Below are 22,929 nucleotides of genomic sequence, written 5' to 3'. Positions count from 1 at the left end.
TGGCTGAAATATTACTTCTCAAGAGGCAGGAATTCTGCTTATTTCTTTGCAGCATATTGTTTAACATCACTTTTGGGGATCTAATTACCATGAGAGGTACTCTGACTGAACCAAACTATCATATAGTGAAGTGCAGCTTTCAGTTAAGGGGAAAGAATGGAGAAGTCAAGGTATTTTAGTGCATAAAGTTATCTGTAAGTGTTCAGTGCAAGACCTCGCCTTATTTTAATTTGCCTACAGACAGCTATGATTACAGACAGCTACTGCAGAGAAACCTTTAGTACTGTAAACTGCAGTTGCTGACACTACTCTTTTGCTACTAGAATAGTACAGATAAGTAGTCTCTGATAGTTTACCTTGAAGTAACTGGTAACAAAACATGCACAAAACAAACTGTGTGTTTAGATGGTTTAAAACAAGACAACACATGGCCCTGAAAGTAACTTCCCTGACCTAGCAGTATTTGCAAGTTAGCACATACTTGCTATGCAAAGAGCCACCCAGAATACAAAAGTGCTTGTCAGGCAGACCACAACTGCAGCTAAAATCATTCATTGCTTCTCAGACCTCAAGCTGCCTTAACTGCAGCACCTATTTCCCAGTAGATTACAGGATGGGAAGCAGACAGGTTGGACCAGCTCCTGTAGCCTTCTGAACATGATACAGGTCTGGGGAAGTAGAAGGGTAGAACGTGCCATTAAGGCACATGGGCTGTCTGAACAGTGTAGTAGAAAAAGGAGTGAAGACAGTGGTTCAGTCACAAGCTCTAATCTAAACACACACCCTCCTACCCAAAAGAATCCCTTCCAATTTTACAGTAAATAGCCAGGAAGATGTTCCTTAGCAGTTGTGAAAAATTGCATTTGTGGTAAGAGGAAAGACGTTATTAATGCCTTCAGCAGCAGCAAGAACTGAAGCATGCCTTGGTTCTACAGCTCTTTTACTAGTCCTTCATTAATTTAAAAATTACTACCACTCCTGTATCTTTTGCAGTCATCTTTGCACTAACTCAGACACACAGATTCTTGCAGTCTAATGATCTGTGCATTCCCAGCTAGGTGGTGTTAACTCCTGAATACATTCAAGAGTATTATTCTATATGTAGTATTCTCTACAGAGAAATGGATGCAAACCCTCCACAGGTATTACTGTTGTGAACAAAAACATTCATGAGTTAGCACCAGCATCTACAATGAAGGACTGTTCCTTAAGCCACTGGAACACTTCGGTGTTCTTAAGCCATTGGTCTCTAATGCTATGCTGTGATACACCACCTCCTTTCAGAGTACCATGATAGTGCACCTGCTAAACTGGGATAACTACCTCCATAATGGTTCCTTTATGTTCTCCTGTTTAATGGGATACAGGTGGCCTGAAGTATTCTAAACAAGAACTGAAGCATTAACCTCCTTCAGTATTCAGGACTGAATTCTTAGCCCAGGGAGCGAACAGTGTGTACATACTTCCTCACTGAAGAGAATAAAAAAGGTTACACTAGGAATTAATTCTGCACTGATGGTTTAAAAATAACACAGATTTCTACATCTGCTCAGACAGCAATAGTGTTAGAGAACACAGTCATGAATAGTGGCATTTTCAAAACACATTATCTATTTTTCAAAAACCAGACACCAACCAGTTCTCAAAGTAGAAGAGCCTTACCCTGAAGGCCTAAAACCTCAAATAATGCCATGACCTATCAGTTAAGGATTTGTATGTAAAGCATATTAACAGAAAAACAGAAAAAAAAATTCATACCACATTATATTATATTGCAAGGAAACTAAAGATGACCAAGTCAAATGCTATAGCATCTGCAACACAAATCAGCAAGCAAGAAATTATTTTTAAAACCCAGCCATTTAGGAAACCTGTCTCATACCTCCTCTTCACAGCAGTCAAATGTATTTTTGGGACAAACTACCTGGAAGCTTCAGGCAAAATGAGACACCAGCATACTTAACCACAGATGGATTTTGTGAAAGTTACAACTAAGGTATTGCAATATATCCTTTATGTTCTTAAATAGAAGCTAACGGTTCTGCAGAGCTGGCTCTTCATTTATGGCTTTAATGCAGCTGGATCTAATTTTAAACCTACCCTCCAGATACTCCCCTAGGCCAACCAGAGCAAACTCCAGATCTTGCAGGTGCTGGTAATATCAAATAAAGTTCTAGGCATGAAAATAAGACAGTTTCTAAGGGCAGGCATATGAAGCTGCTGGAAAAAGTTGCCTGGTATGGTGTTGATCTGCAAGCTCTTGGATGATAAGAAGTTGCACAAACATCTGTTAGGAGCAAGTTAACTTCGACAACCCTTTACTAGAGGGGTGTTCTGCACAATCTCTTGGATTCTATTCCAGTTCTACAGATTTATATAGGAACTTGGAATTCATCTAATGGTAATTAAAAAGAACTTGACATAACTTGACCCTCACTAAACCTAAACTCCTAAAGACATTTAGGAATTTCCCACAAAATTGAAAGCCTTTTAAAAATTCAGCATGTGTGTAAATTATTGAGTCCTCCCTAATTCAACAACTTTCTTTTAATGCCTTGTTCACAAAGAAGTCAAATGCCATTTGTGGTGAAACATGCAATTTCAGATGAAAAATAACTGAATGGAACAGCATCTTAATATCTCAGCTTCCCTTAATGAAAGAAATTACAAACTTTTTTTTTTTTCAGATTCTTGCATCTTTACTGGAATTGCAGGAAAATCCAAGAAACTTTAATCTGACCAAAATCACAACAAATCAAAGGTTCCTCTTACTGGATGATTAAAGGCTTATCAGGAGAGCTTACCACTGGAAACAAATCATTAATTCAATTTTTGCAATATATTTTCTAACTGGACTTCTAAAAGAATAACATCTCATAACTCAGCCTTAAGAACAAATCCACTACCTCCTACTTTATATCAGGACAACAGGATTAGACACAATCTCTTTCAGGCCCACACATCTATATTATTAGGCTGTGAGGTAATGACAGGTACAAGTATTCAGCATATGTGTGGGCTCACAGGATAAAGCATCTCCTTTTTGATACCAAAGCGTTTTAAACAAATTTAAACAACACATATTCTTTAGAAAAAAAAAAGACAATGTACTTTTTCATTAAACCTATGAAAAGCATGCCAAACCCTGAACTGCTTCAGTAACAAAACTATTTTTTGCTACTCTTAAATGGATCCTCACAACTTTTTTCTTCCCTTCATGTACTGTCTATTCTGACCAGGTGCAAACCAGCAAAATGAATTTGTAGTGTCACCAACCTTTGTTGTCTGCAGCTATAAATCCAAGAATGTTTTCATGGCGTAGCATAACTGTCTGATAGATTTCTGCTTCTCGAAACCATGACCGTTCCTCTCTTGAGGAGAAGATCTTCACAGCAACTTCTTCTCCTCTCCACTTCCCCCGCCAGACTTCTCCAAAGCGACCCTTACCAATGCTCTCTTGAAGTACTATAGTTCTTGCAATTGTTCTTTGCACAAGTAAAGGTAAACCTAAAAAGAAGATTTTACATTAACCTTAAATATCACTCTACAGAATTAGCACTTATCCCACATACTGAACATGAGATACTATTTCTGTTGGGGTATTTCTCTCACAATGCACATACTCTCTAGGATTTTTAAGTGCTTGTTGAGGACTGCTAGCAAGCACATAGGCAAGAGTCTGCCTTCACCCTTAAAAGGCCAACTTAACAAGTACTCAAGGAGATAGTGCTACAAACTACTTCTATGGTTGTTAAAAGCACAACACAAACTTCCTTTCAGTTAGGAATGTTGTCACTTGCTGATCCATAAAGTTTCATTTAAATGAAAAAAAAGAAGCAGCTATAATGAGACAGTCAGGACCAGGTTTAGGGATTTTTTTTGGCTGCTTATTAGTGATGAATATGAGTTTTTAGTTTATTTTTGGAAAAAGGATCTGCCCATGACTCTCCTGGCAAAGCAGTCTAAGAGCACTTTTGCTACTAACTAACTTACTTGGCTTATCACTAGATAGTCTATTTCTAACTTAGTTAAACCACACTTATCAGCAACACTGACTGCTGAAAATCCACTCATGCCCAAGTGTGCCAATAGCCTCTTAATAGTAATCTTGAGTCACTGTAAAATAGGAAAACATCCTTGTGATGCAAATTTCCTGCTTTACAGGCCATTCTTGTGCACCTCACTGTAATTATAATTGAGAAAAACGTTTACATTCATGAAGGTTTTATAGCTTTGGAACATTTACATGCTTTCACCACAGAACACCGCTTCAGTACGCTTCAGTAATTTTTATTACTTACAATAAGCAGCACTGGCATCCCGCAACCAGGCTGGGTTTTTTGCTTATTTTAAATCTTTCCTGTTGTAACTGCAGGGCTTGTCAATGGACTCCACACTGATACTACACTGCAGGATGAAAGCATCAGCCAGGTTATCTGCTTACGATAAGCTCTTTTGGTATAGGATTATTTCACTTAAACCAAACACTTTACAAAGTAATCTATTATTCTGTAATCACTCCTCCAATAGCTGACAGAACACCTGCATTTCCTTATGTTATAGAAAATAAATCCCAAGTAATAGCTCAGATAATTAATTCTTGTCCACCTCTGGAAATTCTTTGTTAACAGCAGCACCAGAAGGACATCTATCTAGTTGGCAGCATTGCCATGGTTGTGTCTCAGTCTGAGAGGAGAAAATTAAAACACTGCAGTGTTCACAAGAACTCCTCAAAAATGCTAGACCTACATGAATTTTCTACATGATCGGTGCTGACAACATACCTACATGAAAATAGGAAGGAAAAAAACGTACACCATACCAGCAATTTAATCATTGTCAGGTGCTGTAATAATTTCTACTGAGAAAGTTAAAGCTTTGACTTTAATACTCCTCAGGTGAATTGTGCTGCATGCCCAAACTGTAGAGGCTCTTCTGTGCAGCCTAACCTTCATTCTTTATGGACAGACTTTTGATATGCCAAAAAGGCCAGACCAGAACAACCACAGGACCAAACTCAACCCTGAAAATTAAAAAATTAACTTCATTGCTCAGAGAAAGTTTCTTCCTTAGAATTTATGCACTACTGCAAAATCTATGAGCAAATGTCAAATACAAGATGATTTGGAGTACCTGAAATGGGTGATAGGCCATACAGTTGTATCAGTAAACTGTTCATATATTCCCACTTTCAGATGCACTGCTCTCATCTTGCTGCACCTTTTATAGACATCTCTCCTTGTTTAAAATGTATATGTCCAAGGATATCAGCTATCTGCTAAACATAACTAGCCTCTAAACCTTCTACACAGAAAGCATTTCAGCTTCACATTAAAAACTCCCATTCATCACATTAACATCACTGTAGGATAAAAACCCTACTGTGATCTATCCACTTCTATATTTATTTCTACAATATTTACAAGATACAACTTGTTTCCGTTTGTCTGAAACTAATCTTTCTCTTACTACTGCTGCTTCCAGGAGATTGGAATCCATATTTATCTTGCATTCACAGCAATTCATTACAGATTTTCTGTTGAAACTGAGCAGTTTCCTCATTTTGCTATACAAGAAACATAGCTCTGTATCACCAGGAACTTGAGCAACTGCTGTACTGTAAAGCAGACTGCCTGAAAAGCATCTCAGAGGAGACAGCTACAGCCTCAGCCTTTCGCACACACACGTGCCTTTCACACGTAACTGTACACCAAGCTTTTGGGTACACCTTCACTTAAAGATGATAGCCAGTTTGCCAAATAGGAGAATAAGAAAATTTGAGCCCATATTAAATTCAACAGCAGCTCCATGTTTGACACCTTGTATTTAGCCATGGTCATCCAATCTATTTCTGAAACCATCATCGTTTTCTTATATCATAAAGTATCCTCAAGCCTTCTGAAAGTCTAACAAAAAAAAGAAAGCATATCTTAAGTGTACTCTGATTAATTTAGTAACTTTCCAATGCATAAGGAGTTTGTAACAAAGTGGATATTTCAGGAATTAAGTTCTAGGGCACTACAGGTAGTCAACAAAAGCAGCTACTAGAATTTTGTTCTTGTTCGTAAGTCTCTGCCCAGACTTCCTCTGCTGAGTAATAAAAAAACCCCCAAAACATTCTATGTACTGTGAAAGATCATCTTCCCTTCAAGTTTCTATGAACTGCAAAATAGTTTTTAAGGAACATTCCATTCACTTCAACTGACTCAACTTTGCATTGATTTCTGTGGCCCTTTAGATTTCTAAATAGCTTAAGTTCCTGCTGGAAGTCGCCTACCAATACTATCCAAAGCTTCTCCCCTGTTGTAGGCAATTCTTCCTACTCCCTTGTAACTAAGTGACTTCGTCATTTGTGAGTTAAGACAGTAACAGATGGGCGTCCCCATCTGTCTATACAATATGTAGTTGATATTTAGAGATCTGCATCATGATCTGAAAATCGTTCTCAGCTCCAAGAGTCTTTGAAATCCTTCTCTTAGAAGCTGTAGCTTCATCAGAAGGATCTATTTTAGCTGTTCCATTAATTCCTTTCATGGAGTAACTCCTTTTTTCAGGTCTTTTTCGTCATGGAACAACATGGCAATACTAACGTAAGTCAAGACTGAATAATTAATAGCAGCTTACTATTCACCATTGCAGCAAATGAATCCTATTCCCTTTTGGTCTGAAGAGGAAGCTCATTTTTAGAGTTCTGATTGTTTCTCTGTTTTAGACACTTATCAGAGACTACTGAATTAACAAAATTGTTAGAATCCTTTTTATTTTACTATGAACTCTTCTGGTCTCTCAGCATGAATGTAAGAGCAGAACATGGCTTTTGGGTTACCAAACTAAACAATTCCTTAGTTATGCCTCTTGGGTCTGGATTATTTTGCCTTTTCTGTACATTTCCATTGTGTTTTGGCAACATCTTGTCTCAACACCACTCCTTTCAGACAGTTCAGTTTCTGACAGGGTTAAGCACCAGGTTTTAACTAGCCGCTCTAACTTTTCTCCCTTTGGAGACCCTTTTCTCTACCCCCAATTTATTCCATAAAGGTACAGTCTTCTCAACTTTAAGTGTGCTGTACCCAAACCTGTATTAAAATACACATTTCAGTGAGATGCAAATGCTGCAGGCATACTTCAGGACACACAAAAGTTATCAATTCAAGTGCTTAGGGCACTGTGAATTTGTGTAGTCATTGATTGACTGATTTTGAGACCAAGTGATACAAGTCATTGTAAATACACACAGTGCCAACAGTACAGAAAGTAAGTACCTGAAGCATCTCCTGTTCCACTGTCATAATCAAAGTGAAGTAGAGAACTCTAAATAAGGCTAATACTTGTCTTACAAACAGCTCAACAACATGGAACTCACTGCAGCTGAAGTCATAAGATCCCTTTTAAGGAAAAATTCAGCCTTGTTTTACAGCCTTTCAAGCATAAAAGCAAATTAGTGAAGAAGCTTCCTTAGGGATAAGTCAAATTTAACCACATTTGTTGGTTTTGTTCCTTGGATGCATTCACCAGTAGCCAATGCTCAGATACCATAGTAGGTCAGGCGCTCTGGGAGTCTAGACCTGCCTGAGTGCCCTGAATTCAGCTGTGAAAGCTTAGCAATTCCCTAGCATGCTCCTTTTACTTAAAGTCTAATTTGCAAATAGGAAAGGGAAGAGGCAGGAGTTTCTACTCATGTGCTGCAGAGGAAGAAACGTAAGTTTCTTCTAACTTGGATTTTCTGCTTTTCAAGAGCTTATTTTGAAGGAGTACTTCCAGAGTTTTCAAACAAAAAAGAGAGGTTTCAGAATCACCACAGGTAAGAAGGCCAGAAGAAAAATGAAGGAATATTCCTGATAATGAATGAAAAATCAATTGACAGCTAAGTTTGAATATTAATTAGAAATTTTTTTCAGCCTTCCTTAGGAAAAGTCTAGATCTGCAGACATTAAGTAGGGAGTTTTACACTTCTAATAGTGTAGTAATTATATAATCAAATCTTTCTGCATTCCAAGGTATGTAAATCTCTAACTCCTCCATATTATCTGTATCCCTGAATATTGCACACCCCTCCTAGAACAAACATAACTGGAGGCCTAACTCCAGCATTTGCATTTATCAAGCTCTTAGCCGAATATATTGGAAGTTCTATTAATCACTTTCATTATCTTAGTTACTCTTGTTAGTAAATGAGAAAATTGATAGGAGCACAAATTACTAAACCCCAGTTCTAAACAGAGAACAACTTATCAGGATCAAATCTTATTGGACACACAAAAGCTTTCTCAGCTGAAACATTATAATGACCTACACAACTAGTGCAAGCTCACCTTCTTTAGGGAAGATATGACTAAAATGAATTTTTATCTAGATTTTAAACATGTTCAACGAGTTACAATAACTTTATTTGACAAAGCCATGGATTATAAAAGTTTTACCAGTTACTGCCCTTGGAAAAGAAATACAACCTAGATGCTTGGGTTTTGTTGTTTTGACTTTTTCCAATTCTGGGAAAATAAAAGATACAGCAGTTGAGAATCAAATACCAGTATTTCTTTGTAGAAAGTACTCTGAAAGGGCATGGATGTTTTAACACAAATGTTTGCAAGTAGTAGGAATAATTTTCAGTATTAAATTATTTAAATTTTATACAGTAGAAGGTTGGTAAAAGGTTGTGGTACAGAATTTGATGTCTCCCTCCTTAACACAGACCAAAGATCAATTAATTTATACAGTGATTTACCTGGCACATCATTCCCTAACAACACCTACTAAGCCACATTTCTATGACACACCACTATAATCCTATAAGCAATTACAGGTCAGAGTTACAATAGAGACACAATGCAGTGAACAGACTAATGCCTCTAAGATGTTCTTAGAGCAATACCTCTTCAAGTCAGAATTAAAACAAAAAAATAGAAAGTCAAGGGACAGACATTCAACAGACATGGTCTGCATACTGCATCCATTCTATACACAGAAATGGCTATTTGCAACTGAAAAATATCTTCTATAAGAAAAGAACTGGCCAAAATATTAACTCAGAATCAAGTTTCAATTTAAAGCTAAAAAATTCCTTTCACAAAATTATCTAAAAAACACAGATGGTTGTTTAGATAGGCTGTACAGAACAAAAAGGTAAATGACAGCCTTACAGAACACAAAATATTTACAATAGATGACTGTGATATTCCCTGCATTATATAACTTATATAAATCAGGCTGCTTTGAGAATGGTAAGGAACAGCAGCAACAATTCAGTGTTTCTTTTATTTCACTTATTTTCTTACACTGTGTTTTCACTGATGCTGACTGAATGTACACAGAAGTTGCTTTTCTAGTATTTTCTCCAGTTAATTTAAGTTTAAACACATTTGACAATATTAAAAAAAAAAAATAATAGATGTCTTACATGGCTCTTAAGCACAGAGTAATTACTACCAGAAATGCCACATTACCTGACCCAGAACCTGAAGTTGTCATATCATAAATTAAATCCTTTAAAGTGGTTCCTTCTGATATAAAGGGACGATCCAATGAAGGGTCTTCTTCGCTTGGCACACGATGATGAATTACAGTACGATTATGACAAAGGTATAGAATCAACATCAGTGAAATGCAGACAAAGCAGACAGGTCCAGCAATGACAGCAGCCAGTTCCACAGGTCCTAGGTTAGAAGCTGGTTTTCCAGGAGTAGGGACTGAGAGTTAAAATATAAGAAAATTGTAAAACCTACTTTTCTTTTATTCTACTAAACTTGCGGTATACCACAGTAATATTCAAATTATTTTAATGCATTTGTTAAAACTTTCACATAGTAACATTTTGAGTATCAAAGTAAGTACTACAAAGGACAAAAGAAATGTGCTTATTTACACTTTTCATTTAAGTCTTCAAAACTGTCCCTAACATCCCTATCCAGAAGATTACAATTCTTGTCTTAACAGAATCTAAGGTGTACTTTAGGCCTTCAAATTTATCTACAACTTCCACTCTCATTGAATTTTGTTTTAAAAACTGGAAAAAAAAAACCAAACAAACAAAAGAGCAAAAATCCCAAGCTCCTTACCTGGTGTTGGAATTGGAAGTTCTATTTTATTGCAGAGAGGTGTGTTACAGCAATAAGACACAGTATGGACTCCATCTCTGGTGGAGCAAATAAATGGTCTGTCTTGGGGAATCAGATCAATTTCTGCTATACACATACTATTGCGCATTATTTTGTCTGCAGTTCGTGTTACTGAGGCAAAACATACTCCATCTGTCACACACGTAAAGTTGTCTTTTGTACATAGCTGGCAGTAGCACTCTAATTCTGTATTGAGAAAAAAACATTAATGTTAGTATTGGTACATGTTCTGAGTTGAGAAATAATTTGAATGACTAAAGAAATATAAATTCAAAACACTAGGATGCCCTTTTGGTTCATAAACACAGAACAGATGAAAAAAATAACACTACAAGGCTTTTTAGGGGGACAAAAATATTAGGAAATGAGCAGAACAAACTTAGATCTGAAGTAATCTCTTCTTACACAATAAAGTATTAAAAAGACAAAGGCTAAAATCCTAGCTGTTCTTCCAGCTAAAGAAGCACCACTACAGCACTTCCTACAAAAGATCTAGACACTGCATGCAAGTCTCCTATTTTCAAACCAAATACAAATAATGCCATTTTTTTCCGAAAATAACCACATGTATTACTTGAGTAAGTGACAAATCGGATGCTGTTGGTTACCCAAGATTAATATGTTATGCATTACTTGATGGTTTCCATTTTGTGCCAAAAGGGCAAATATCAGCTTAATCCTCCTTAAAAACCAAACCCTGCATGATCCCTTCACACAAGAAGAATATGGTTTAAACTTGTTATTTATGAAGCCACAGGAAAATGCTGTCTTGTATTACTCAAGGTGGTGATTTACTAAAGCTATCAATTGCAGTAGTAAACGAGAGGGCATGGGGAGGGAAGCAGGAATGACAGGCTAATCACCCCAAGATGATCAGGTTTCATTCTTTACATTGCAGAAGTCCTTTGAGAAGGAAGACTACTACTTTCTTTCTGCACTCCTTCCCATATTTACGGCACGAAAGCCATGCAGAAAATGGTGCAGGAGCAACAATAGAAGTATCAATACATCTTGAGTCCACAGTTAAACTGCAAAGAGCAAAAGCTGGCCTAGAACTTGTGTACGTGCACACAGAAACATTAAAATATAGAATCTTAAGACAAATTTTAAAAAAAACAAACACACACCCACAAAAAACCAAATGACTTAAACATTTATGATCAAAGCACTAAAAAATGTCCTGAGCCATAAAAATAATCTCTTTCAAGGCTACATACAAAAACTCACACCAAAAAGATGAAAACTATCAGCTCACAATCAAAAGGTTCCCCAAATCTGAAATCTGGTGTTTCACTTAAAATCAAGAGTTTAATGTGGATTGCCTTGGATTTTACACCTTTCTCTGTCACTGGATATCATGGATATAAATAAATGGCAATCTGATGTCAAATATATATGTATGCCATCTCAAAGTTTGAATCCTGATAAACATTCTCTTAAAACACTCCCTTTCCCCACAATTTTGAATCAAACCAAGTTATTGCCAATTATCTTCTACTGTTACTGGAGAGATTTTATCAAATTCTTAGGACCTGCTATAGAAAGACCTTTTTCAGAGAGAAAGAAAAAGAAAAATAAGAAAGAAATAAGAAAGAAGTAGAAAAACCCTTTTTCAGAGAGATTCACCAGCACACACACCAGTCAGAAAAAGGGACAAAGAAAAGTCGAAAAATGGGATTACAAAATTGTTTTTTACTATGAAGATTATTGAAAAAAAATAATTAGAAGGTAGACAAAATGAAAACTGGCACTCAGGAAGGTAAATCTTAAAAGATTTCTGCACATCTTTTCCTGTCTCATAAGGGAAGTAAGGGAAGTCTTATTATTCAGAGTTTAACTACAACAAAATTTAACATTTATTTTCATGTTGCTATCCCTCTGGTAATTTATGCCTGAATAAATTATTTTTTAATCTATCCAAACCATTAACTTCCTAAAATATTTACACACACCATTTCTTTCAACTTTTAAAGTGAGCATGCCATTATCTCATTTGCTTCCTCCATGACTTTTTTCTATTTAAACAGTAATTGTGGCTCATCACAACTACACATCTGAAGCTGAATGCCTACAACAAGAGACATATTCAGTGAGATATATTTACATTGAGTCACTGTGCAGAGGCCAAGTTACCTGAAGTGAAAAATTACATTTGGGTTGCACTTGTTATTCTTCTTCATCTTCCCGGTCTTGAGAAGCTGCAGAGACACACTGTTCCTACCATGATTAAATGAAGCATTTTGTTTCACTTTGTTCCCACCTCTCTTTTGCTACAGAATTCCCACTTAGTGCAATTTGATAAAATTTACACTTTTGTTCTGGTTTGATGACACTATTTTCTTGTCTCCTGCCAAGACACAACTCACTGTCACACACAACGGAATGATTTCCTTGGCGCAAATAAATCACTGCTTCCTTCTGAAGCTACTCTCACCCTCCCATAAGACGGGAAAACAATGTCTAACCAGCTGAATAGCAAAGCCTCTAGGAATACAGGTTTTTGCTGCTCTCTAGTGGACGCACTTAAAAAAAAACTCGTTAAAAATGCTTCAGACACCTTCCTACTCTGGCCGCTTAACAGTTCTTCATGCTTTCCAACTTGAGCAGGTAACAGTAGAATTTCCATGTTTTACAAACAGGAAAACTAATTCAGCATCTTCAGCAACAATCCATACCAGGAGGTGACAATATGGACTCAGAATTTTCTTAACCATGTTTCATTCCCTCTGTGCGTAAAGAGCATAAACTACAACTACATAACACATCATAGATGAGATTTAACATCAGCATGAGGAGGTGCCATTGAACAACTGTAGCTGTATCACTTCATTCCTACAAAGAAGTGTTTTCACTTATAACTGATATAAAAAAAAAATTTTTAAAAAAATCCCCCATACCGTTGTCCTCTTGGAGATAGAATTTTTTGCTTTTTGTCCAAGTAGTCTCTGTTCCTCTCAAAGAAGTGTTACAGTAATTTTAAAAACTCAGACATAAACTAAGCAGATCTCCAAGCTCACTTTAATGAATATATACATTCCTACTATGGATTGATAACAGAAAGGGATGAGAAATTGACAATTCTGATGTAAGCTGATCTTCCAGAGCCAGTAACCTTTCAGGTAAAATGCATTTCAATGCATTTGGTGCACACTGTTTAAATCTACTACCATAAAAAGCACTTTCAAAACTGCTGGAGAAAAAAACCAAACAACTTTCAGTCAAGTCTGTCCATGACAGAATTATTTGTAAAAAAATTTATTACAGAAGTTTTTGGATGGAACCACAACTATGAAGCTCCACTACCAACTAATGAAAATTCATGTCTGTTTAAGTGATACAAGGTTGGGGAAATGAGAGGACAAACAGCTAAACAAATGCACTGAAAGTCATACAGACAATCAGGGACGTAGCCAAGAGCAGAAATTGGGTCAACACAGCAATGTAGTCCCATGTGCATTGCATTTTGTCACTGCACCATTATCATTCTACATAGTCATTCCTGCTTTTTGAGACTGCCTACTGCAAGGAAACAGTGAGACAACGCTGTTGTGAAAGTGGGAGTGTGTGCATTATGACATTACCATGCCATGCAAGTTACCAACAGTGTATCTCTCATATCTCATACCACAAGATTAACTTCTTGTGTTGAATATCATTACTTGTGTAATTGCTCAGACTACGAAATTGACAGTTTTGCCTTTCCTTTACCAAGTCTCTCTTGCATGAATGTTGCAGCCTGGAAAGTTCCCTGTGAGGGTAAAGCAAGCTGGCAGCACAAATGAAACCCTGAAATTATTGCAGCTTGACAAGACTCAAAAATTAGCTGGCTCCCAGGAGCTTAGTTATTAATACTATAAGCAAAATGTGAATAGAGAATTAAGTATACTCTAGCTACTTATCTTTTACAAGACTGTATCAAAACCAGACTGTTACCTTTTGTAACAGTCTTTTTTGTATCTACTGTCTCTCTAAAGAAAGAAAATTGCAGAAAGACTGGGTTTTTAGTTACATAAAACCCTATGAATCACTATGGAACATTTGTTTACATCCTGCATCATTACTTCAACCAGACAGTTTAGTGCAGAACACCACCTTTGGCCCAAGAATTTTAAGCTGGAAATTTTAAGTTGAGACACTGTCTTCCAAAGGATGGTAACAAGCAGCAGTACAGAAGATAACACTAGTGAGGTGCTCTAAAAAAACCTCAAACTCACATCTTATTACAAATAATTAACTATTTCACATTATTAATAATTTAATAATATACCTTTGCTTTACAAATTTAAAAAAAGACTAATAGTCTCAGCCTTCCAAAAGCATTTTGCTGAAGAAGTCACTTCTTTTGTGGTATTTTAACTCCTCCTCCAGTGAAAATACAAATTTTGAAACAAAAATTTCACCAGAAAGTAGAACTTCTTCAGAAGAGCAATCACAATTCTTAGTTCAGAGGTTCAAGGGATGAAAGAGCAAGGCAATGACATGCAAGAGACGGTAACAGATTTTCAGGGATGTGAGCAAGAGGACTGTAACTCTCACTGGTAGTTTTTTTTTCCCTGTTCTATAAAACTTGCCAAAGGGGAAAAAAGTATAATACATAACAGTGCAAACGTCAGCTTCTGAGTCTGTAATTCAGATGAACACCTCAAACAATACACCTGACTCATCTCTGAACTCTTTTAGCTCAAGATACAAAAAGGTTTAGGTCTGAAAATATCTGGGACAGAGGTACAGTTTTCAAAACCACAATAGTTCATGACCTTTACTAACACATTCTTCTCACAAAGGTACTAATTAAGTTTTGCTGTTGTAAATTAACAGTATTGGGTATCGAGTTTTCAGGAAAACTTTCATATATATTTCATCCATCCTCATTAAGCAAAACAATCTTGTCAAACAAAGTAATGCACTCAAGAAAACAGAGAAACTACTTTATTAAGGCCCAGCCCGCAACTTACAAGTAATGATAAAACCTTGTGTAAAATCCCAACTTCAAAAAAGTGCTATTATATTTTCTGCAATGTAGATGCCAAATGGCACTTGTAGTTTTTTGCCCTCTATCCAAAACGCTACTCAGAGATATGTTCATGCCTCTTAGAGAATGATACAGTAACAATTTGCTTCTGCTATCTTTGGTAGAAGAATATGCTTTTTAAAAAAACAAACCCAAACCAACTGAAGAAAGCTAAAATTAAAAGCCCAGATAATTTTACAAGCATTATGAAAACAAAGATCTTTACTTGTACTTCTAAATTCATTCCACCATGCTATCTTTATTTGTAGTTAGAAGCAATTGTCTGAATACAAGAGTTTCCAAGTGGTGATTCCCCAGAACTTTGGAAGACTAAAGACTATGGGCCTACACAGCAAAAATCAGAAAGCTTATTTTCAGATTCTGTCTTAAAAATTAAGGCTGTTCAACTGTTCAGCTAGCTGCTGGTATTCATTACATGCCTGACCTCTGTATAAACTATATTGCAAGACAACTCACCCACACAGTAACATCAGCATACTGCAGAACAGCCCCAGCCGAGAAAATCAGAAAATGTCCAACTTCTGTCAACCCACAATAAGAACTCCAAGTACCACTAGCCAAATCACACCTTCAACTACTTAATCAACTTAGACCACAATATTCAGGCAAATTAACTGCCTCACCTGTACCAGGCCCTCTGGATGAGTTATGGATCAGGAATCCTGGATTCCTCCCGATTCCACTGAACTGAGAGGATTTATCTTTTTTTTAAACAAAAGGTAGCACACCACCACTTCCTCCCATAAGGTTTTGTAGGGAAGTCTGTTGCCTTGCTTTCACACAAAGCTTTTAGACCTTAATTTAATGTCTCAGACTGAGGGAAAACTGTTGATTGATGGCAGGCATTAAAAGGGAAAAAGTTCAAAGCTCAAATCAAGCTAAAATTTCCTTCAACATCTAAATTGAATGCATTACGTAATAAACCTTTAAATTATTAAAGCCTGCCGCACACCTTTTTGAGAACACAAGAACAACCCATGGGTAGCTTATTTCACTGTTTCAACATCAGAGATCTTACATTGACTTCAGTAAGATTATGGGTGATTAACACTACATTTTAGTATAGCAAGTTATGCTTTAAGCAGCTTTATTTTTTCAGCACGAGTACCATTTTAGATTGAATTATGAACAGCATGGTATAGATCCAGACTGAGAGATGTCTCAAAGCTGTAACTGAAGAAGTTATGGTGCTTCTCCACTTCCTCTTTAAAACCCAAAGCAATTCACAATCTAACTACAAGAGAACTTAAGAAGCGAACTAATTATAAAATGCAGATTTCACCATATAACTTAGTATAGATGAAACTGAAGCCCTCATCAGTTCGGGTAGGGTAATACCGGTATATCCCATTAGGCCATATGTCCCAAACTGCTAACCACAGAACAATATGTACATACAATAAAAAAAAAAAAAAAAAAGAAAAGAAAAAAGAAAAGAAAACTACCCAAATTTTGCTTTTATGAATGCTGTTAAGCACTCCTGTTCCATGCATTAGCTCTGCAACAGCACAGCTCCGATATCAAATCTCTCTCGCAAGAAAGCACAGTTACAGAAGGCTGGAGGAACAAAACCATTTCGCTGTACAACATTCACCTAAAGATTTAATTTCCACACGTCTCAGTCCTCGCCGAGCACACAGGGGAAGGCGCGTTGGACCGAAAGTTCACCTATCCCCCCACCACCGCGACAGGGGCAGACGCTGCAGCGGCGTGCAGCAGAGCGGGGGCAGCCCCTCGCCACCTCCGCGACGTGGGACATTCAACACGTCTCCGCACGGGCCGCTCCTCCCGGGCACCGCTACGAGCGCCCTGCGGCGGCCCGGGGGCTGCCGCTGCCGGCGCACCCCGCCCGGGAGCCGCGGGGCTCTCAGGGGCTCCCGGGAGTGGCGGACGGATGGACGGGGGAGCTCCGCCAGCGGCAGCTAAGTTGCCTTCTCGGGCCACGGCCACACGCACCCACCCGGGCGGACAAAGTTAGCCCGGGCAGACACCGCCCGGAGCGCTGCTCGGCGGGGGCGAGGAATTAACGGCGGGGCCGAGGGGAGCCCTCGCCGGCGCCCCTCCCGCGGAGGGAGCCGCCGCCGCTCTCGGCCAACAAAGGGCCGAGCGGTCCCCGCCGGGCTCGGACACCGGGGGTGGGGGGGAGGTGACTCCGCCCCAGCCGGCCCCTCCGCCATGTTGTTGAAAGGAACCGGCGGGGACCCGCCGCCCCCCGCCGCTCTCCTCACCCACCCCCACACCCCCAGCCCGGGCGCCGGCGCCGCGCCCGCTGCCTCCCCCCGCTCCCGCGGCCCCCGGACCCGCGCGCACTCACCGCCCGCCGCGGGGCAAAGCAGAGCGGCCGCAGCCAGGCACAGGAGGGCCCAGGGACTTCGCCGCGGCCGCCGAGCGGCCGCCGCCATGTCCCGGCCGCAACTCCCCGGAGCCGGGATCCGCCTCGCGACGCGCGCCCGCTCCGCCCGCCCAGGGACCGGCGCGGCGCTCGCGGTGCGTGCACCCTCCCGGCCCGCTCTGGCCGCGAATGCCACCGACGCGGCGGCGGCGGCGCCGCCTGATTGGTCGCCGCGCCCCGGCCCCGCCCCCCGGCGGCCGCGGGAGCCCCGACAACAACAAGCGGCGGGAGCGGGGCGCGACCCGCGCGGCCGCGGGGCGGGGCGGTGGCGCCCCCTCCCGGCGGGGCGGGGTCCGCTGGCCCGGCGGGAGAGCGGCTGCTTCCTCCCTTCGGCGCGGGTCCCGAAGGGACTCGGGCGGCGGGATTGGAGCTCCCCTGCGTCCGGGCGCTGCGAGAGCGCTCGGGCGAGCGGCTGAGGCGCTGCCAGCGGCGGGGACGGACAGGCAGCACTGCGGTGCGGAGCCCCGGGGGCACCGGCGCCGCTGGAGGGCATGTGTGGGTGCATGTGGGCAGCGCTCGCGTTGCCTCGGGAGAGGAGGCAAAGAGCAGTAGCTGAGGAATTGCTCCTCTCGGGAGGCGCTGCGGGTGGGCAGGGGGAGCGTGCGGAGCCCCGGGCCGGTCCCCGCGGGGCAGCGGGAGCCCGCAGCGCTGAGCCCACAGGCTTTGTCCCCGTGCGAGGGAAGAGCGGTGCCAGGCGCCAGGTGTAGCTGCCAGCTTATTGCACAGTCTGCATGTAACCTCGGGGCTGACTGGGAACCGGACTCGTTTCAATCGGAACTCGCTCAGTCCAGAAACGCGCCTGAGGTACGCCTTGAATCTTAAAACCTGAGGCAACTAGGATGCACCTCGCGAAGAAAATGACCGTGACTGAGGTTATTGTTTCTATCCACAGCTTTATTAGCTTTGCATGGGTGGCAGAGCAGGAGGAGAGGTTCTCCTCTTCCCTCTTGGGATCAGGTATCCACTCTTCCAGCAGTTGTCTGCTTGCTCCGGGAATCCACCCACCCCCAGCTCCAATATCTGACTGTTGTGTCCAGATCCTGAATCAGCTCCGAGTCTCTCAGCACATGCTCTTATATACTCCCTTTGTTGCTTGTTTTGCCTGCACTGTGACCCTCCCATCATAGGCCAAGTCACGAAATCACAGGTGTTTTTCCACGTTACTTGCAGTCGCTCTTGCAAGCCCCGCGCATTGTCTCTGCCAGATGGTGCCTCCCCAGCCAGCTGACACTGTCCAGGACAGCACCCTCCACCCTCCCCAGCCACTGCCAGGGCACTCTGATCTCCTGCCTTCTTTTACTAGCACTTGTTCAGCCAACGCTGCTTTTATAAAAAATCTTGTTTCTCCTACAGTACATTTCACCTGGATATGAATCTTGATAAATAATAGTTCAAAGTGAGGTAAATACTTATTAATTCGTTCTCTTTCCCTTTCTCTCCGAATGGCCATCAGTGTCATACATAAACACATCCTAGTTATATTTTCTCTCACAAAATAACATTTTAATGACATGCATTTCATGACAGATGTTGAACCAAATGTCTGGATTTGATATAGATTCATGCTGTAATGAACTACTGAAGCTGACAACACCAGGCAAACATGTTCTTAGTTATCCATACATAGAAATACTTAGAGGGCTAACACTCAAATAAATATATTAGCATTAGAAAGAAACACTGAAGCACTCAGTTAAATTGCTCAAATCCTGAGACACCTTTTAAATTCATATAGGGTATTGAAACTATAAATTAAGAAAATTATATGCTCAGGAGGAAAAAAATTCCACTATTCATTTCCCCATCACAGATCTCCTGAGTTTAGGGATGGGCTCAATGATCTTGAAGGTCTCTTCCAGCCTAGTGATTCTGTGATTCTGTGAAGGATGGGACACAGACTATATCTCTGAAGGAAGGGAAGGAGCAGCAAGCAGAGCATGGTGAAGGATTTTTTTACAGGGCTCCAAGTTCAGCCCTATGGGGAGCATTTTGAATTAACATCCTGAATGACATTTGGCTGACAGACACAGAAATATTAAAACAAACCAATAACTTACAGGTAGCAACTCACCAGCTAAGATGGATTCAGGTCACTTCCAAGTAGTGCCACTACAAAGGAAATATTTTTTTACCAGGCCTCACTCTTCTTTTGTATCATGCATGACATAAAGACCACTATAGAAGAAATACCTAAAATTATGTCATCCCCTGTCCTGATTGCTGGGTACCTCTCTCTGGTCTTGTGTAAGCTGGATTCAAAAGCCAGAGTAAACATGGGCCAGAAGCAAAGCTACTGAAATGGGTTCTGCATGTCCAGAATCTCCCCTTTTCTTGCTATGATTCTACGTGTCCAGATTCTTAGGGCTGCAGCTTCTGGTCTTGATTAAGGTGAGGTCTAAGAACTTCTAATTATGGTACAGACTCTTGATATTCAATGGGCTCTGGTAGACGTTTGTGTCTTGTTCTTGTTGGCACCTTCCCCCGTTAGCTTACCCCTTATCACTCTAAGATTCATCCTGGTGTTTTTCCATCATCTTTCTTCCACTTTTACTTCTGCTGACAATTCCCCCTTTCCAACATTTAGGTCTTCCCCTTCCTTCTTATGAGATTTGTAACTGCTTTTGGTGCAGCAGGGGGTTTGCTCACCTGGGCAGTACCTGGCATCTTTAGGAGGGCTGTGGGAGAGGTACTTAGAGTCACTGGTTGAGATACAAAGTAATTCATGTTATGTGTCCTGTTTGGTAACAATGAAATCTACCTTTGTTTTGCTATACAAAATGGAGCAGTTAAATAAAAATTACAAAATAAAAATGATGGCTTGAAAATATTTAAATCATTGGTTCCTCCCTATGTCTGCAAACAAATTGCCAATCAAAAAAAAAAAAAAAAAAAAAGAGGAGATCTTGATGCCTGCATCTAATTATCTTCATCCTTAAACATGCTAATTAGTCAAGTTAGGCTAAGTCAGACAATGACACAGTCAGTAAAAGAGTTTCCAAGATATGCCTTTCTGTAAAGAGACATTTAGTTTAAGAATAAAATAACTATTCTGTGATCACAGATTCCTCAAAATTACAATAATTGTTTGGCCTTTTCCTGCCAAAATTGCATGAAAAAACAGTTTCACTGTACAAATTTGCCAAGTTCAATAGAAAACAATGTATGACAATGCATGGATATGACATTTTAACTGGATGAATTAAATATAATTTTTCAGTATTTACTGTAAAGGAATCCTTAAAAGCACTCCTTATCTACTTCAATCCTCAGTGCTTATTGAGAATGGAAATAATGTCATCAGTGGACATAAATTTAGAGGAACAGGGAAACCCCCCATTTTGCCTAACCTCATTTTTCTAATAAAGTAATGAATCGATGACATAATTATATTCCAATTATAGAAATATGCAACAGAAGTCATCATTATTTTTAATGCAAGGTAGAACACAAAGCAAGATGACACAGAAAACCCAAATGATCTGGATTTATGAGTTTTGTTCAAAGCGTCAAATTGATTGGACAGATTTGAAAAATCCTTGCTTTTTAGATTGAGTAAATCAGGTTATTGTATAGGGAATATCTGCAATTTAAACACTGATTAATTTCTTTCTCCTGTACTAGAATGTGACAGTCATACACATGTGCAGCACCCACAGGGAGAGAGGAAGAAATAATTAATCTTTACCTAGTGCTACTTTTATTTTATGCAAGAATTATTGTCAGTGTATGAACACTACTTATGCTCTTCTTTTCTGGAAGATGGAAAACAAAAGAATTGCAACTGCATGAAAGTTTTAAATGGAACTCTGTACTGCAAAACCTGCACAAAATAAGAAAGTACATAGGGCATTGAAATAAAAAACATTTTGGAAAAGGACAAGTGGTGAGATAGACAATTATACAAACCAATTTGTTCTGTAGGTTAGTCTTTGAGAAAGAGCAAGGATATGAATGTTCTTACACTATAAGCTGATTTAGTTCCAAAAATGGGCACAAATAAGTACTTTTTTCTTTAGGTTTTAAAATAAAAATATATGTGAGTGGTGTGATAGGAAATAGTATTAATGATGATGACTAAAACTTTTACTAGTGTTTCAGTGTAAGAGGTACTGCATCAGAGTAATAATCTTTCACCAACGGTGTATGCACCATTAGTGCTAAAGCAATAAAAAATAAAGGTGTTGCAAAACTTCAATTTTTACAGTGTTCTGTCCGTGGTAAGTAGCTGAAGGTTATGTTTGTTTGTTTGTTTGTTTGTTTGTTTGTAAGAACTATCAAGTGCATAATGATATTTACAAATTACTGTCACCAAGGAACTCAGCAAGAGGAAAAGTACTGAATATGTAACATTTACCAAAACAGAATAAGTTGTTGAAAAACCCCAACTTTGCTCTCCCCACCTAGTCTTTGGTTTTTCCAAGCAGTTTTACTCAAACTGGGACAGAAAATATCAAAGTGCTTATTAGTGTACAATTTCTGTAAGTACATAAACAAGAAAGTTTCACAAAGATCTGTGATCTTTCTAAATCAGAGACAAGCAAAAGGAATCCCTTTTTTTGAAGTCACTGCTTTACAAAACACTCAGAATTACTCATTTTATAACCCTTATAAACATTGCCTGATTTGACTCATCAATGTTTCCAAAGCGAAATACTGTGAGATCTTAGTTATTGGACACCCAGTTAATCATCTCCTTTAACTGAAGGCCAGTTAAAGCTTAAGACATATGAAGCCCTTTTTGTTTTTAGTGGAACACTTTATATCCCAGAGTTATGAGCTGGGCAGCCCAGCAATGCACCACATCAGCATGCAGCTGCCTGATCCCTGCAGCTAACACCCACCTTATTTCACAGATAATGGATTTGTGGACATGTCAGTGTCCTAAGTTCTTTAGGCAGATCTCAGTGACAACAATTAAACCCCTTAAACTTGATGTTTTGTTCTAGCTGGTAGAGTCCATCAGTTGCCATGCTTGTTTACCACATGTGTCCTGATCCAACTTTGCTTGAAATCAGGTATGAACTATTCAAAGAGGGCAGTGCTGACTGCAAGTCTCCCTTCAGTCTTCTTCCCTTCAGGTCTGATTTTTGCTGAAAGTAGGGAAGAAGTGCTATCCTGCAGTGACTAGGAAGACTGGGTAGCTTAGGGAGTGGTTGCCAGAAGTAAAAAGGCTGACATCAACCATGTCTGGAAATGACTTTAAACTGTTCGTCATTATCTGTTTGAAGGCCTTACATGGCTGAAGTAACTCTGTAACTCTGGTAATTCTGAAATTGCAGGGGCCTCTCACCTACAACTACGGCAAAGGACATAGGAGTTAAAGTAGCTTGCCTCTAATTAAGAATGGACATTTCTTTTCCTGAGGAGGTACAGTTTTTACCTCCTTGGAC

At 39.7% G+C, this 22,929-nt stretch overlaps 2 protein-coding genes across 3 annotated transcripts in view; one reads left to right on the top strand and one right to left on the bottom strand.

The window, feature by feature from the left end:
- The window catches only part of TGFBR1 (transforming growth factor beta receptor 1), a 33,595-nt gene extending 15,922 nt beyond the window's left edge, over positions 1–17,673 (bottom strand). The window contains exons 1-4 of one of the 2 annotated variants that reach the window (XM_058831402.1): positions 17,462–17,673; positions 10,056–10,301; positions 9,444–9,686; positions 3,277–3,507 (exon numbers count right to left, since the gene is read on the bottom strand). In XM_058831402.1, the coding sequence (XP_058687385.1) occupies positions 3,277–3,507; positions 9,444–9,686; positions 10,056–10,301; positions 17,462–17,549 (808 nt within the window). In that variant the 5' untranslated portion in view covers positions 17,550–17,673. The remainder of the gene's footprint in view (positions 1–3,276; positions 3,508–9,443; positions 9,687–10,055; positions 10,302–17,461) is intronic. The other variant, XM_058831403.1, reaches the window with a different exon arrangement.
- The window catches only part of LOC131575658 (probable 2-ketogluconate reductase), a 173,918-nt gene that overhangs the window by 146,357 nt on the left and 4,632 nt on the right, over positions 1–22,929 (top strand). The gene's annotated exons all lie outside the window — the stretch shown is intronic.

Source organism: Poecile atricapillus, chromosome 2 (assembly GCF_030490865.1).
Source record: "Poecile atricapillus isolate bPoeAtr1 chromosome 2, bPoeAtr1.hap1, whole genome shotgun sequence".
NCBI lineage: Eukaryota > Metazoa > Chordata > Aves > Passeriformes > Paridae > Poecile > Poecile atricapillus.
This window is presented reverse-complemented; position numbering and strand designations above follow the sequence as displayed.